This window comes from Notolepis coatsorum (assembly GCF_963971535.1).
Source record: "Notolepis coatsorum genome assembly, chromosome: 13".
NCBI classification, from domain to species: domain Eukaryota; kingdom Metazoa; phylum Chordata; class Actinopteri; order Aulopiformes; family Paralepididae; genus Notolepis; species Notolepis coatsorum.
In genome coordinates, this window is record NC_140177.1 from 49,071,845 (window position 1) to 49,089,455 (window position 17,611).

The 17,611-nt window shown below is 42.4% G+C and overlaps 1 protein-coding gene across 1 annotated transcript in view; it reads right to left on the bottom strand.

Moving 5' to 3' along the window:
* Positions 1–16,921, bottom strand: part of ccdc13 (coiled-coil domain containing 13) — a gene marked incomplete at both ends in the record, with an annotated part of 51,180 nt that extends 34,259 nt beyond the window's left edge. The window contains 6 exons of the mRNA XM_084327659.1: positions 561–665; positions 1,674–1,787; positions 1,917–2,000; positions 2,612–2,751; positions 5,767–5,915; positions 16,707–16,921. Of these exons, the coding sequence (XP_084183785.1) occupies positions 561–665; positions 1,674–1,787; positions 1,917–2,000; positions 2,612–2,751; positions 5,767–5,915; positions 16,707–16,921 (807 nt within the window). The remainder of the gene's footprint in view (positions 1–560; positions 666–1,673; positions 1,788–1,916; positions 2,001–2,611; positions 2,752–5,766; positions 5,916–16,706) is intronic.
* Positions 16,922–17,611: the final 690 nt, after the last annotated feature.

Here is a 17,611-nt window from a genome sequence, read left to right on the forward strand (position 1 = left end):
TAAACATTTAAAATGCAGACCTACAAAGTACAAATCTCGCAGGTCCAACCATTTTAATTAGTATATTTGTTTCTCTGGCCGAACTAACATTAACGTTATTAATCCTGCAGCCGCGCTTTATTTAAAAACAGCCAATCAAATCCCCACCAATGGAAAATTAACCCGCCATACCCATGCTGATTGGTCCTTGTGCAAGACTAGAAAGCGGGGATCTTTAATTAAACACCTGCTATCAGAAGAATAAAGTCAGGAAAAAAGTTTTTACTTTTACTTTTTAGTACTTAAGTACATTTAAAAGTAGTCACTTTTTTACTTTTACTGAAGTGTGTTTTTAGCCAGATACTCTGACTTTTACTTGAGTACGATTTTGAGACGGTACCCATACTTTCACTTAAGTATAATTTCTGGGTAGTTTTTACACCCCTGCTTGTACTGTATGTAATTGTGTCTTGTTTGTGTATTTGTATTCGCTCTGGTGGCAAACCATGTTTCCCCTCCGGGATTAAGAATAAAACCATACCATGATACCAATGAACGGTCAGTGAATGCAGCCAGCTCACCCTGGTCTGAAGAGCCAGTATCTGCTGGGAGCGACCTCTAAAGTTCCCTGGGCAGCTCAGTAGCTGCTGAAGGTTGACCTCCTCTCCGACCTCGCTGATCAATACCTACAACAGGGAACAAAATGAGCCTGGCTACAGAGATAGTTAGTCGGGTTGCCTCAAGGCTACTATTGCCCAGAATCCTTCCACAGTGTTAGCGGCACACACAAGAGAAAGGTGTCAAATCAACTTTTAGCGGTGGCCATAGGAATGAATTGCGGAATGTAGTAATTCTCCTCATTTGCTTCCATCTCATTACTTGTCTGTCAGCCAGTAATGGATATATTACAATAATAGATATTTGGTTGGAATGGAATGTGGTCTAAAACATTTATTGTTGGCTTTCTCCTCAGATTTCATTTATCTCAATCTATGAATGTTTTCAATTATGAATGAATGAATGAATGAATGAATGAATGAATGAATGAATGAATGAATGAATGAATGAATGAATGAATGAATGAATGAATGAATGAATGAATGAATGAAGATCATATCACATGATCACATCATAGACATGGTTCTGACATTGTCGCGTTCAGCACACTAAACTGCGGTACGTTGGCCGCAACCACACTTTTTCACAATTTCACAGGAATTGTCTAGTTATAAATACTGTATATTAGGGAACTTATAGGGTAACACTTTGATTACAATAATAATGATTAAGCACACACAGGAATTAACAAGGAACAACAGTATATGTTAACAAACTGTCTCGAGTCTCAAAGCTGATATCTCCAGGGAAATTCTGCCAGAATGGCTTCTATTCAGCTTCCCAATGACAAATTCAAAGACCAACTGTATATGTAATTATCAAATCCTCCTTTTCTACCTGCTTACCTCTAATTCTTAAAGTTACCTATCAGTTAGATATTTGTTATTAGGCTTCATTAATATAACATACAGTATAGTTCCTCATTACTTCTATCATTAATTGTGGAACATAAAGTGAAGTCCTACTGTATAATATCGATCTATACGGATATGAAAGCTTCTCAACAATTTCTCCTTAAAACTATAGAGATGCTTTAAACTACGAGGTGAAAAGCCGGCGAAATTTCCCCACATTACCTTCCGAGCTACTTTCAGCTCTTGTTTGATAGCTTGCATCTGGTTGCGATATCCTGTCATTTTTAACTGTGCCGCAGCTAATTTTTCCTGCAGATATTTCACCATTGGGATGTTCTGTTTTGAAGGAAGAAAAAGAAATCCATATCATTTTAATGGAATTCTCTTCATTATAATTGCTAAGAGCAGTTGGAATCATTGGCACTGTCAGTCATCTTCAGTCAGTTCTTACAAAAACACAATTACCTCACAGTCCTCAGATGAGCCCATGTCCTGTGTCTTTGTGTCCGTCTTTGGACCGGGAGGAGACAGTGATGAAGCAGCCTGGAGCTATAATAGGGAGTGTCAAATAGCCTTACTAATTCTAATAATCACTTGTCTGTCAGCCAGTAATGGATATATTTAGGGATGCTCGATATTGGCTTTTTTACCGATACCGATATACCGATATTGTCCAACTCTTAATTTCCGATACTATCAACCGATACCGATATATGCAGGGTTCCCCCCCCCCCCCCAAAAACTGAATAATTTCAGGTAATTAACATTACATATATCTTGTCATGGAATTAACACAACATTATGCATACTTTTGACAATAAATAAAATCAGAATTTGTTCTTACTTGCTTGCCTGGGTAAATAAAGGTGAAATAAATGTAAAAAAATATATATATATTTTTTTAATCACATTTTAATGCCAATATCAGCCGATAATATCGGTAGGCCGATAATATCGGACATCCCTAGATATATTACAACAAATAGATCGTTGTTTGAAATGTAATCTGGTCCAAAACATTTATTATTGGGTTTCTCCTCAGATTTCATAATTGATCTCAATCTATGAATGTGTTCAATGATGAATATAAATGAATGAAAGGGATGAAGACCTACACTTGAAAACCATATCAAATGTCATCATAACTCCAAAACAATTACCTCTTTCTCAAGCTCTTTGACTCTGATGCTTTGCTTGGATTTAACCTTTTCACATTCTATTTCAGCAGCTAACTCTCTGTTCTTCTTGGCCAACTCCACAATCCTGGTGGTGGCTGCGTCCCCTGCCATGCCAGATGTGCCTAGAGGACATGAATGTGTCACAAGTTCAACAAAGCTGTAATGAATTAAGAGTTGTGGTTGCCAAAGTAGGGTCTGTGGGCCTACAGATGTCCTTGAGTTGGTTCAAGGGGATCCCCCAGCAAAATGAGGAATACATTCATTTACATTTAGTTATTTCGCCGACACTTTTATCCAAAGCGACTTACAAATCATGTGCAACAAGTCAGCAAGAGGGGTACACCTCTGGCGGCTAAGGGAAAGTGGCATCGTTAGTATCGCAGTGCAATTTGAGTGCTTCACTTCACTGAGTGCATAGTAGTATCGACAGGGCCGGATTAACGACCGGGCCGACCGGGCCGCGGCCCGTGGGCCTCGATTGATGAGGGGCCTAAAAAAAATAATAATATTTTTAATTTTTTATTTTTTGGGGGGCCCCTCGTCACTAGAGGCCCCAAATATTTGTTTATTTTTTTTACTTTTATTTTCTTTTCTTTTGGAGGCCCCTCGTCACTAGAGGCCCCAAATTATTATTTTTTTTTTTTTTACTTTTATTTTATTTTCTTTTGGAGGCCCCTCGTCACTAGAGGCCCCAAATATTTGTTTATTTTTTTTTAACTTTTATTTTAAACATTTTTGGAGGCCCCTCGTCACTAGAGGCCCCACATTTTATTTTTATTTTTTTTTCTTATTTTGGAGATCGATGTCATACTGTGACACTGAATGATTGGCACTGACTGACGCTCTCTGATTGGCCACTGACATGTTTGCCCAATCGCATGACAAGCTGTGTCTTTGCCCATTTCCTCGTCAAACAGCCTGCAAACTACCTGGCGTTCTATCGCCATGCTCTAAGACAAACTCTAACCTTAACCAACTTCGAAAGAGTGCCTAAGCTTAACCATCGAAAGAACTTGCCGTCAGCCCGTCACGCTCTAAGACAAACTCTAACCTTAACCAACTTCGAAAGAGTGGTACTAGTACTAAATACCTATATGTCTCTATGCCATAAATGTCATGTATGTTGTGTATGTCATAAATGTCTATATGAATTGAAAATGGGGGACCCTGATGTAAACAAGACAAACGTCTTTCTCAGGTCTGCATCCCCTGCCTTAACAATTGTGTGTATTGAGCCGTACTGTATTGTACCCATTCTGCAATCTGTTAAATAAAGTTGTCATTCATTCATTCATTCAGTAAAAAAAATAAAAGAGATACGAAAATTAGAAATATAGGCCTCTCTCTTATACATGCCTCCTCCTAATACAAGCCTGGTATCCACTACAGTTGAAACAAATACAAGCCGGGGTTACTATTAGAGGAATTACGGTATTCTATATTTTTTTTAAAGTGACATATAAAAACGCCACTGTGCGTGCGTGCACGTGTGTGTGGGGGGGCCTCCACAAGAATCTGGCCCAGGGGCCTCTGAAGTCTTAATCTGGCCTTGAGTATCGACCAGGGGTTCCCAAAGTCGGGGTCGCGACCCACAGGCCACTGAACTTAGAAGCAGGCCAGGACAGTGTTTCTAGTTGCAGCAGCACAATAGTTAGATAACCTAGGTGGGGAACAACCAGGAGATCACTGCAACTCACACAAGTTGGAGAACTATCTCTCTCTCTCTCTCCCTCTCTCTCTTGCTCTCACACACACACAAAAGGAGCCGCATGTGATTGGTGGAGGCGGAACCCTTACAAAAAACTGCTGTTGCTAATTATTGACACATGCTAGCCTGTAATAATCCCCCCCAGAAAAATCTACTTTGCATTTGATATATTGCAAATATATGCCATCACACACACTGGCATTTAAAGGGTTAGAATTATAAAATGAATATGTGGTGTTATGATCAGGGCTGAAGTTGAATAAAAGATTGTATTATTTTCAATCTGACATTACAAAAAAACTGAAAATCCATCAAAATCAGTGTTGTTGCTAATCATACATATGCTAGCCTGTTTTTTAACAATCATTTGTGATGCCATCACAAACACTGGCATTTAAAGGGTACAAATAAAAAAATGCCTGCACCAGAATGCAGGAAATGAAGTCTTTGTAACAAGAAATGTCCTGGTGGGGGACCCCCAGACCCCCTGCTTAAAAAGTGGCCTGACTGGGGCTATATTTTGCACTATATTTCCTGGCCTGAATGATTTCCCCAGTCCGGCCCTGGTTAAAAGCCTCCAATGCTTATTAGTGTGTGTGCGTTTGAACGTGTGCATGTTTCAACCATACATTTCAATTTATAAAAAAAAAAAAAAAAAAAAAAAATTATTAAATATTTTTTATTTTTTTACCTCCTATAATAGTGGGGGTTGCGGCTCTCTGACCCCGTTATTTTTGGGTCGCGGCCTGAAAACTTTGGGAACCCCTGGTATAGACATAGTAGTATAATAGTAATATAGGCATAGTGCATACTGTAGTAGTATAGACATAGTAGATAGTAGTATAGACATAGTAGATAGTAATATAGACATAGTAGCATAATACTAGTATAGGCATAGTACATAGTAGTACAAGACATAGTAACATAGTACATAGTAGTATAGACTGTAAGAAGGTTAGTAAGAATACATGTTTCATATATTTCTTGAAAAAGTGTGTTTTAGTCAATGGTGGAAGATTGGCCGCGTTTCATCTGACCTGACCGTGGTGGGAAGTTCATTCCACCACAGTGGAACCAGGACAGAGAATAGCCTATACACTGTAAAAAAGAAAACGGTAAATGTCTGTCAAACTGCCAAATACTTACTGTCAATTTACAGTGTAAAATCAAATACATTTACAGATTACAACCTTTATTTAGTGGTTAATATTTTGATAAAAGGTAATTTACTGTATTTTATGGCATTTACAATTAAAGTAGAAAAACAAAAGTAATCAGTAAAATAATACAGTGAATTTCCTGTGAATAATTTAATTTTTTTACAGTGTACTTCACTAGAAGTCAGCAGAATGAGAGAATGTATTCATCACTATTTTGATTGTAGGCTTCATGTTCTCTCTTGTTTCTCAGTTGCAGTTGCGTTATATACCTGCTAAGGCCAGTCTCTCCTCCTCTCTTTTCTTCTTAAGGTGCTTGGCTTCAAAATCCTTCTCACTCAGGAGTTTGAAGAGGCGACCGTTTTCATCCCTTAGCTCCCTCACCTGGTCTTCCAAGTGCTGATTTTCATCCTGTAACAGTCTGTGGAGAAACAAAACCAACATATGAAATAGGCCGAACCAATTCATCACAAGAGGTGGAAACTAGTCTTCCAAAATGTGTCACACATCCTGGAAAAAGAAGCAAAGAGATAGAGAAAAGATGGTACTGGAAAACAAAGTAAAGAAACTACAAGAAGAACATGAGAAAGGGAGGAACAAAGAAGTACAGATACAATTGAACGTAGCTAAAAAAGCATTGGAAACTATAGAAATACATGACATTGAAAAGAATCTCATGCTCTGTAGGCAAACGTATTATGATAACAGTCCAAAAGCACTGAAGATATTAGCATTTAAACAACTAAAGAAACAGAAAGAAAAAAACTGCAATAGCCACTATCATGGATAACAATTTTTTTTTTTTTATTATCAATCGATATCGATTATTAAAATATATCACGATAATTATCATTGTCGTTTTATCGCCCAGCCCTACGCAGCACAGGTAAAACCGATTTTAATATGGATGAAAAATGAGATGAGTCACAAATGGAAGTCAATTTGAGTTGAATTTAGTGGAATCACTCAGCACATTGATATTCTCCAGTTATAAAAAAGCACAGATCAAAATACACAATTACTCTATATATAATACATTTAAAATCTGGAGGAAAATATGTAAAATAAATAAAAAATTAAGGAACAAGAAATGATCTGCTTAAGCGAAATAGCATGGGACCCAGATTTTTCTCCAAACAGTATTGATGGTTTCTTTAGTTTAAGACATGGGAAGCTAAGGGCCTCATACGTTTTTATGAAATGTACAATGAAGGAGTGGATTATTTTGAAAATGTAGCTAACAAATATGCCTGTTCAAGTAATCACTTCCATCGATACCTGCAAGTAAGAAGCTACTTGAGAGAAAAAGTCCAAATTAAAACTCTTGAAGATCTCCATCCCCTTCTGAAATACATGATAAAGACTCACCAAAGCCATAACCTCAAAAACACAACTGGACAAATCTACATAATACTTCAAGAAAACAAAATGGTTAAGGTTAGAGTTTGGAATCAGGGCTGGTGGTCTATCGCCCTGCTCTAAAGACAAACTCTAACCTTAACCAACTTCGAAAGAGGGCCTAAACTTAACCAGTTGGAAACAAGGCGGACAGTAATAAAATTTGCTGTTTCCAACTGGTTAAGTTTAGGCCCTCTTTCGAAGTTGGTTAAGGTTAGAGTTCGTCTTTAGAGCAGGCCGATAGACCACCAGCCCTGATTCCAAACTCTAACCAACTTCGAAAGAGTGCCTAAACTTAACCAGTTGGAAACAAGGCGGACAGTAATAAAATTAGCAATCAATCAATCAATTGAGCACACCTCCCAGCTGCTTCTATAGAAGGTCGGTTTAAAAAAATAAAAAATAAACTCTTATAGGGAAAAGAACCCCCCCCCCCCCGCTATATAGGGCAAAGAAAACGTATTTCTTTTCCTATAGGGCAAAGAAAACTTTGTTGTTGTTGTTTTACCTACTTTCTATAGAAGCATCTAAGAATGAAGTTCTATAGAAAGTAGGTAAGAAAAGAAAAGTTGGATATGTTAGTTTGTTGGATGTCTAGTTGAAAGACAGTTGGATGTCTTAGTTTGTTGGATGTCTAGTTGAAAGACAGTTGGATGTCTTAGTTTGTTGGATGCCTAGTTGAAAGACAGTTGGATGTCTTAGTTGAGAGTAGGGATGCACCGAATGGGAAATTCTTGGCCGAAACCGAAAATAGGAAACAGTTGGCCGAAAACCGAATGCCGAAAGGCCGAAAATGATTAATATAAATATATATATATATATTTATTTTTAGCTACCTGATTATGGCAAAAGACATGATTATGGCTAAACTTAACTTAAATAATATTAATAATCACTATTATGGGCCCATAAAACATTTATTCAGCACTTTTGAATGCATACATTAATTCCAGACTGTTAAGACTGAAAGACTACAACGATTGATGACGACTTCCTGTCCTCGCATTTCCATTTCCGGTTTAACGATAATACATTTTCAACAACAGATTGCTGCTAATTAAACACTTCATTTAAACGGAGTAACGTTAACGTTATGTTGAGTTCATACGTGTAGTGTAGTATGAACTCGTCATAACGTTAACATTACTCAGTGTCCACTGTTGCTGCCACCGTTGCGTCGCAGATGGATGGTACACTGTTAGCTCCGTAGCTAATCCGCTCCTAGACTACTGATAGCAGTACCGTTATCGTCGGAGCTGATCAATACTCCGGTTTTTTCTAATTTAGTTTAGAACCGGGTTTCGGGGGGCATCCCTACTCCCAAGAGGAGTTAGTTATCACAGGAATGCAGGAAGAGCTGCCAAGCTGCTCACGGTACATGTTGCGGTACCGGTATGTCTGTAGTCGCGTTTTGATGACGTCATCACAACAACACGTTATTTGACTTTCGGTCATATATTTTCAGTGCTAAAACCCTTTCGGCCGAAAGCCGAAAGAGCCTTTTTAACCATTTTCGGCCGATAATTTTCGGTAGCCGAATTTTCGGTGCATCCCTAGTTGAGAGACAGTTGGATGTCTTAGTTTGTTGGATGTCTTACTGAGAACAGTTGGATGCACTTCCGAGCTGCTTCCACATGGAGGCAACTTCTCTTTATTTTTTTGGGAACTACTTTTTCTGGCGGATGCTTTTTTCTTAATTTTTTTTTTTTTATTGATCTTTTTCACCCTCCTTTTTACTCCGATTTTCTCCCATCCCAATGTTAGTCGTTATGCCAATTCCCAATTCCCAATCCCCTTCCTGGTCGCTGCGCACTTACCCCCCACAGTCGGTCTGGGAGAGTGGAGGCTATCTGTTATGGTTTGTAACCGACCCCAATCGCACAACACAAGACAGGTATGAGAGTAAGCCAAGAACTGGGCATTTATTGAATACAACAAAAAAGCGGCACTGTCCCTTTAAGGGAGAAAACAAAAATACTGGAACAAGGAAAAAGGGCAATGTGCCTTTAAGAGGCGAGCAGGCTAAGGGGAAGGCTAAGGGAGAACACAAAATACTGGAAACAAGAATTAGGGAAAATTGGCACTGTGCCTTTAAGAGGCGAGCAGGCTAAGGGGAAGGCAAGGGAGAACACAAAATACTGGAAACAAGAATTAGGGAAAATTGGCACTGTGCCTTTAAGAGGCGAGCAGGCTAAGGGGCTAAGGCTAAAGGACAGGGCCAGGGCAAAGGACAGGGCAGGAACAGGGGGCACTGGAGAGGGGAACAGGGACAGAGGCCCGGGGAGGCGGGCTGGAGACAGGGACAGAGAAAACAGGGTTAAGGCCTTGGACAGGGCGAGGGCCAGAGCTGCTTACAGGGATGGAGTAGGGGCGCACAGGCTAGACGTCTGGAGTGGTGCGCGTCGGCTTGAAGAGCGCGCCGGCTCGGAGAGACGCATCCTCCCGTAGAGAATTAGAGAGCGATGCGCGTCTGGAGTAGTAGCGCGCCGGCTAGAAGTCTGGAGTGGTGCGCGTCGGCTTGAAGAGCGCGCCGGCTCGGAGAGTGCGCCGGCTCGGAGAGACGCATCCTCCCGTAGAGAATTAGAGAGCGATGCGCGTCTGGAGTAGTAGCGCGCCGGCTAGAAGTCTGGAGTGGTGCGCGTCGGCTTGGAGAACGCGCCGGTTCGGAGAGCGCGCCGGCTCGGAGAGACGCATCCTCCCGTAGAGAATTAGAGAGCGATGCGCGTCTGGAGTAGTAGCGCGCCGGCTAGAAGTCTGGAGTGGTGCGCGTCGGCTTGGAGAACGCGCCGGTGCGGAGAGCGCGCCGGCTCGGAGAGACGCATCCTCCCGTAGAGAATTAGAGAGCAATGCGCGTCTGGAGTAGTAGCGCGCCGGCTAAACGTCTGAAGTGGTGCACGTCGGCTTGGAGAACGCGCCGGTTCGGAGAGCGCGCCGGCTCGGAGAGACGCATCCTCCCGTAGAGAATTAGAGAGCGATGCGCGTCTGGAGTAGTAGCGCGCCGGCTAGAAGTCTGGAGTGGTGCGCGTCGGCTTGGAGAACGCGCCGGTTCGGAGAGCGCGCCGGCTCGGAGAGACGCATCCTCCCGTAGAGAATTAGAGAGCGATGCACGTCTGGAGTGGAGCGCGTCTGCTGTAGGAGCGCGTCTGCACGGGGTCTGGAGTGGAGCGCGTCTGCTGTAGGAGCGCGTCCGCTGTAGGAGCGCGTCTGCTGTAGGAGCGCGTCTGCGCGGGGTCTGGAGTGGAGCGCGTCTGCTGTAGGAGCGCGTCTGCGCGGGGTCTGGAGTGGAGCGCGTCTGCTGTAGGAGCGCGTCCGCTGTAGGAGCGCATCTGTTGTAGGAGCGCGTCTGCTGTAGGAGCGCGTCTGCGCGGGGTCTGGAGTGGAGCGCGTCTGCTGTAGGAGCGCGTCCGCTGTAGGAGCGCATCTGCTGTAGGAGCGCGTCTGCTGTAGGAGCGCGTCTGCGCGGGGTCTGGAGTGGAGCGCGTCTGCTGTAGGAGCGCGTCTGCGCGGGGTCTGGAGTGGAGCGCGTCTGCTGTAGGAGCGCGTCTGCGCGGGGTCTGGAGTGGAGCGCGTCTGCTGTAGGAGCGCGTCTGCGCGGGGTCTGGAGTGGAGCGCGTCTGCTGTAGGAGCGCGTCTGGCGAGGGGTCTGGAGTGGAACACTGGAATACCTCCCGTAGAGAATTAGAGAGCGCAGGCTGTGTCCCACTCCAGGCAAACGGCGACAGGTGGCGAAGGCTTGCACCTCGTCTCACGCCGGAGATGAAACAGCATACAGAATACAGAAACAGATACAGATAGGGAATCTCCCGTAGGAGCTTACAGATAGAGAACGACCCGACGAGGACTGGGGGGGAGATCGAGGTATTTAAAGCCCACTGGGGCGCTAATTAGAACACACATCAGGTGCGTGATGGTAATTGATACTTGACTTAGAAGTGTGTGTTCGGCACGGACCAATCAAACACATAATGAAAGGTAGTCCAAGGGTGTGGGCTGCTGAAGAGCAGACGAGAGTAAACGAACGCGAGGGTGGGGGCTGGAGAGGTGAGGAGACAGGGAATTAAAGGTCCAGGGAACAGGAATTAAAGGTCCAGGGAAGAGGCGAACCTCACAGTACCTTAAAGGAACGGAGCGAGGCAGGGAATGCAATACATAAACAACGAACGCGAGGGTGGGGGCTGGTGAGGTGAGGAGACAGGGAATTAAAGGTCCAGGGAACAGGAATTAAAGGTCCAGGGAAGAGGCGAACCTCACACTATCACATGCTTCCTCCGACACACGTCTAGCCGCTTCTTTTCACCTGGCAACGCGGACTCTCACTGAGAGGGCGTAGCGTGTGGAAGGATCACACTATCCCACTTAGATCCTATCCGCGCTTAGCAGGCGCCCCGACCGAACTGTAGGAGTCGCTGTTTACAACGACCCGGACCCACCCCGCCAGCTTCTCCCACCCTCTAATACTGCCAATTGTATTAGTGTGAACGGCCAGCCAAGCTGGTGACAACCCTGGAGCTGTGAGCTGGATTCGAACAGGCGAATCCAGCGTCTCCGGGGTTGGTGAAGAACGCAATCTCCGTTACGCCACCTGACCGCCCGGCGGATGCTTTTTTCAATACATCTTCAATTAATGTGTGTTTATTGTATAGCAATACGGTTGGATGAATGCGGCAGTTGTATAAAAGCCATTACACCACGTGCAGTCGTGGCATGGTCTAATTCTCACAACCCACTCCTGCGCGTGATGTAATGCTTTAATACGCCTCATTAACTCTGCCTCTCTTTGTTAACTACAACAAGCAATGCCGTTTGTTATTTAAGATGAGGTCGGACTCGGCACTGACAGATTTGTGTTCATTGTGCTGCTTTTATAAAGCCTCAAATGACGGCTTACAATTTTTCATAAAAGCAAAGTGCTTCGTTAGTCTAAGATTTAAAAAACTTTACAGCACTGACAATTCTCTATAGTATTTTTTATAGTGTCCCGACCCATATAAAAACATGTCTTAATAATAAATGATGTCGAATTCTGCCTTTGTCTCTATTAACTACATATAAATATTTATATAATTGTTTGCTTTATAGACAAAGGTTGCAACATAATTATGTAATGTAATGTTGTTGGTTGTGTAACAGAGAGCAGCCGCCCAGGCAGCGCAGCTCATTATTCATTTAATTAATTAATCCAATCCACTTTATTTATAGAGCACATTTAAAAACAACAAATTTTACAAAAGTGCTGTACAAGTCCCACAACATAAGATAAAAAAATAAAATAAAAGATTATAATATAAAAATTAAAAAAAGATTTTAATCTCAAAGCTTCGAATTAAATTCGAATCTCGGCCCGAAGCTTCGACCGCCAAAAAAAGCTTAGATGGTCAGCCCTAGTCCCCTCAACTAGCCGGCTGCAGCTTTCGCCCCCACTGACCAACGGAGTATTGGACACAGCTGAGGCAAATCGTGACATCATCAAGGAAATCCCTGTTCCTGCTGCCAGCATCGTCAATGGGGCTTCCCCCAGCATCGTGCTGGACTCAGCTGCAGCTCTCAGCGACAGAGCTGTTCCTGTTGCTACTTTGTCCCCTATTGTCTCGGACACTCTTATTATAGGTGACTCAATTGTCCGCTATGTCTCTGTGAAGGGTTGTGAGACAGGGTGCTACTCTGGTGCTAAGGTGGCGGACATTAACACTATGATACCTAATCTGTTGTCCGAGGTGTGTCATAACTCCCTGGTGGTTCATATTGGAGCCAATGATATCAAAGCTGATGCATCAGAACTGATAAAAGAGGAGTTTAATAGATTACTGGACACTCTCTGGGAGACTGGTAAGACCATAGCCATCTCAGGGCCCTTACCCTGCCTATATCGTGGGGATATGAAATACAGTCGCCTTCGCCAATTACATCTTTGGCTGAAGGAACGCTGCTAGTTCTGGAAAATTACCTACATAGATAACTTCACTCTTTTTTATGACAGATATGACCTCTTCAATAGAGATGGAGTACATTTAAACAGGTCTGGAGCCAAGCTGCTCTCTATGAATATTTCTGATACATTGCAAGCCCTCTTTTCATTTCTCCAAATGCCTGTAAATTGATGCTTTGTATGTCCAAGTTCTACAGTAGCTCAATTAACTTACCCCATTCAACTCTCTCCCCAGTCTAGGCTTGGGCAGTTTAGTAATCAGGAATATAGTGCCCCGCTAATATCATCTTCAATTTTATCATCAAAGTTACCTCTACCATTCCATCCCATTCCAACAATAATTAGCAATAGACATCATAATAGAGCATTTGGTAAAGCAAATTTGGCAAACCTCCAACCTTTAAAATATTACAGTCCAGTCAAATGTCATGGTCATGGGATAAAGATGGCCCTATTTAACATCAGGTCACTTCTTTACAAGTCCTCATCGGTGAGCGACATCATCTGCGATGAGAAGTTAGATATTATTTTTCTAACAGAGACATGGCTTGGCTCTGATGGAGCGGTAACTTTGGCCGCTGCCTGATCCGCGGGCTATAGTTTTATGCACTCAGTACGTGAGGTTAAGAAATATTGGCAAATATCTTTTCAGACACTTTAAAATGTAAACCTCTGACTCTTGGCAGCTATTCATCATTTGAATATCAGGCCACCATACTTGAGAGTAAATCCCCTATGCTAATGATTACTATTTATCGTCCTCCAAAGCTCAGTAAAGCCTTGTTTTTTACAGAAATAGCAGAACTTCTATCTATCTGTTCCACTAACTATGACAGAACCCTGATAACAGGCGACAGAAATCTTCATGTGGATAATGTTTCGGATGCTGAGGCTGTGGGCTTCTTACAGTTGTTGTACTCTTTTGATTTTATTCAGCATGTTGTCGACCCAACACATAAACACGGCCACACCCTGGACTTGGTGATCTCTAGAGGTCTGAGTATCACTGTTGACAGAACTATTGAAAGGCCTGAGCTATCTGACCACCATCTGCTGTGTTTTAGTATGACTGTCCCTGATCTTGAGAAAAACAGTACAGACTATACTAAAAAACGTTTCTTTAGCCCGTTAGCAGCCAGTGAGTTCCCTAGTCAGTAAATTATATGGTTCAACACTTTAGTCTTAAAGTAAGGTCAGCTCTCGACAAAGTGGCTCCCTTGAAAACCAAGAGGAGACATAACGCCAGAGTAACACCCTGGATCACCGAACATATGCGTTCACTTAATGGGAATGTCGTAGAGTGGAGCGAGTTTGGAGAAAAAGCAAACTCACTGTCCACCTACAGATTTTAAAGCAATCTACAGTTGCCTACAACAAAGCCTTGCATTTGGCAAGGCAGGCATATTTCTCATGCATTATTAATGAGAACAAGACAAATGCCAGAGTCTTATTTTCCACCATTGAACATCTTTTAAATCCCCCCCAGTCCTACAAGCAGTCGCTCGCTGCCACTAAAGCTAAGTGTAATGAGTTTGCATCCTTTTTCAATAACAAAATTCTCAACATTCGCGCTAGTATTATGAGTGATGCTCCTAGCACAGGGGTCAGCAACATTTACTATCAAAAGAGCAATTTTTCCCCCTCCCACAAAGTAAAATTCCTCTGGAGCCGCAAAACCAATTTACCCTTAAGATGAAGATAACACAGTGTATAACATTTTATATATAGCTATCCCCAAGCATACGCCACATTTAGCATAAAACGCCTGACAATTGCATACCCAAAGTAATTAGCGATTTATTATACTTATAGCACACAGTTTGTTGCATTAATGGAATTATAAAGCAACAAAAGAAGATTTTTGACTTTTTATTGCTGTTTTTACCTGTTATAACAAAGGAAAACCTCAAACTCTTATGAAGAGGTGACAAAACACTGGTGTCTGTAGAACTACTATTTGAAATAAAACCCTGAACTATGCAGCTCTATTTGAGTCCTTCCCTCATGTGGAAAATCTATCAAATAAAAAGTAAATCTTTTGTTGTTCGCAAATTTCTTACCACATATCAGGTAAGGTAATATCACATATCAGATTGATTGAAGGTAAGCCTGCATCGTTAGTTGTGAAAGCAAATTAATCTGTCCACGCTGAATTAAAACCCTCTATTTTCTTCAGACTTTCCTTTTTTTTTTTTTTTTTTAATGTATCCATGGTTAGCTTACTGGGGGGTCAGAAACTCAACATTAGCCACTTGCAGATGGCAGGGAGAGGCGCGGGGTGTGACGTACTGTATATTTTAGTTGATGAAATATTTTAGTTGACTAAATATTTTAGTTGTAAATTTTTTCATTTCAGTGTCACAGTATGACATCGATCTCCAAAATAAGAGATACAAAAAAGTAATATATCTATTCTTTTTAATAATACAAAAAAAAATTATGAATTTTTTGGTCAGGGAGCCGCAGGTGATTGGCTAAAGAGCCGCATGCGGCTCTGGAGCCGCAGGTTGCCGACCCCTGTCCTAGCACAAACTCTCAAACTGCAAATTCCGCTAGTTGTGCTATATGCAACAGTGTAAATCACTCCTAGGGGAGATCTAACATCATTCTGTGCAATTGATGAAGAGGAACGCCGCAAAACCATATTGCAAATGTCATCATCCTCCTGTTCATTGGATGCTATTCCAACCCCCTTCCTCAAAGAGGTTTTAGACAGTGTGATTGGAGATATCCTTAAAATTGTAAACAGTTCTCTCCAATCAGGCGTCTTTCCAGACTCACTGAAAACGGCTGTAGTTAGGCCCTTACTAAAGAAACACAACCTTGATCCCTCTGTGTTGAGTAATTATAGACCTATCTCTAATTTCCCTTTTCTGGCCAAGGTCTTAGAAAAAACTATCTTTCATCAACTGGATGTGTTTTTACAGACATTTTTGTTTTTTTTCATTTAGACCAGGGATCTCACCGCAACACTCTCGTCTTCGGTCTCATTCTCTTTTCTCTTTTTTGTTTGTTGATGGTTTGGTTCACCCGGTCTTTTCACACCCACAATATGCCGCCACATTGTAACGTTAGCTAACTGTCTGTAAAGTAAACTAGTCGGTCACACTAACCAGTTGAGCTATTAACGTTAACAGCGTTCATTCAGCTGTCAGCTGTCACACACGGAGGCAACACGACGCACGCGACAGGGCGCAGTGGATGGGCCAATGAATGTGCGCACCCAGTCCTGGTGGGAGTTGTAGTATTATGTAGCATCACCTGGATTGACTTAATTATTGCAGATGCCTTTTGTAGACTACAATGTTACAAATTGTGAAATCCCAATGTTGACAGCTATGACATATAGTCCTTACCTTGTATCTGATGTACTGCAAAAAGAATAATCCAATTATCTGATCGCCATTCAAAATGTTCATCGCAATCATTTGTCGAACGTTATCCAGCATTGCAGATGATTTGGCGGGCGGGGACCCTCGTCGAGGGAACTGTGGTGACCGCTTGTTTTGCCGGAGTGTTTAGAACCCGCCCCCACGCCGCAGCTCGGCCAAGAAAACAAACCACATAGTTTCAAATGGAGTGCAATAGCGGCCGCAAGGCGTTAGGTGCCGGTATTTGCCGTTTGCGATCTCAGACACATTCAGGACAGCATGCACAAGGTGCCTCGATGGATTATGAATGGCAATAGCGAATAAAAGAAATAACGAAACAGAAACGTAGATCTACGTTTCTGGCACTCAACGGTCGGGCCACAGAAACGTAGATCTACGTGGACGGCACCCAATGTGTTAAAAAATAAGGACATTTCTAAGTGACCCCAAACTTTTGAACGGTAGTGTAAATAAAGATTATTATTATTATTATCAGTTCAACTTTTATAAAGCTCACCTTTCTTTGACATGGTCTGTATGAACAGTGTTTGTCTCAGACAGGTTCAAGTCACCCTGAGTTCGGAGGGGCTCCTGTGGGCCACCGGTAGTAGTAAGCCCCTCCGCATTCGCTCTCTTTTTATTAAATCTTCTCTGGAGACGCTTCTCCTGTTGCTCCTGCAGAGCCAGGAACTGGAGCCGCAAGCTGTCCATCAGTCTGTCGTCATCCTCCATGGCCTAAGAGCCACACAGCAGAGCACAAACATTAACACTTTGAGTGGCAACGACGAGATTTCTCATTAGTTCATGCCAACCATTCAGTGCCAGAGAGACGAGAGATCTCGTTTTTGATCGTTTTTTGATTAGCGATTTCCATTCATATTTCATCAATCTAGCCTCACATTACCACTGGAACTCTCTCTGAGCTCCATTGGGAAAATACCGCCCCCTATCGATGGTACTGCACCCCTTTGGATTGGATTAAATGAAACGGATGGAGAAAAAAAAGTCCTGCTTCCACATTTTACTTGTCAGACAAGTAACCCGAGACGATCGAAGTCATTGCCGAGCCACAGAACAGCGGAGAAAGTGTGTTTACAGTACCCAGCGTTGGATCAATAAACGCGATCGATATTTGGAATGGCGATCAGGAATTGGAATAATCTTTTTGGAGAACATCTGATCTGAGGTAAGGAATCTATTTTACCAGTCTTGGGATAATCAGAGCTATTTTCACCTATATATCAGCGTGTGCCATATGTGTGTATATGTGTGTGTGTGTGCTGATCAGGAAATGGATAATCGATTTTTCAGCCCGCTTCTATAGCGTGCATAAGTACACATATACTATCGATAATCTAGCGTTTATTTGAAAACGATTCATAAATAGGCCGAAAAAATTTCAACGTTTTTTGTGTATTCCAG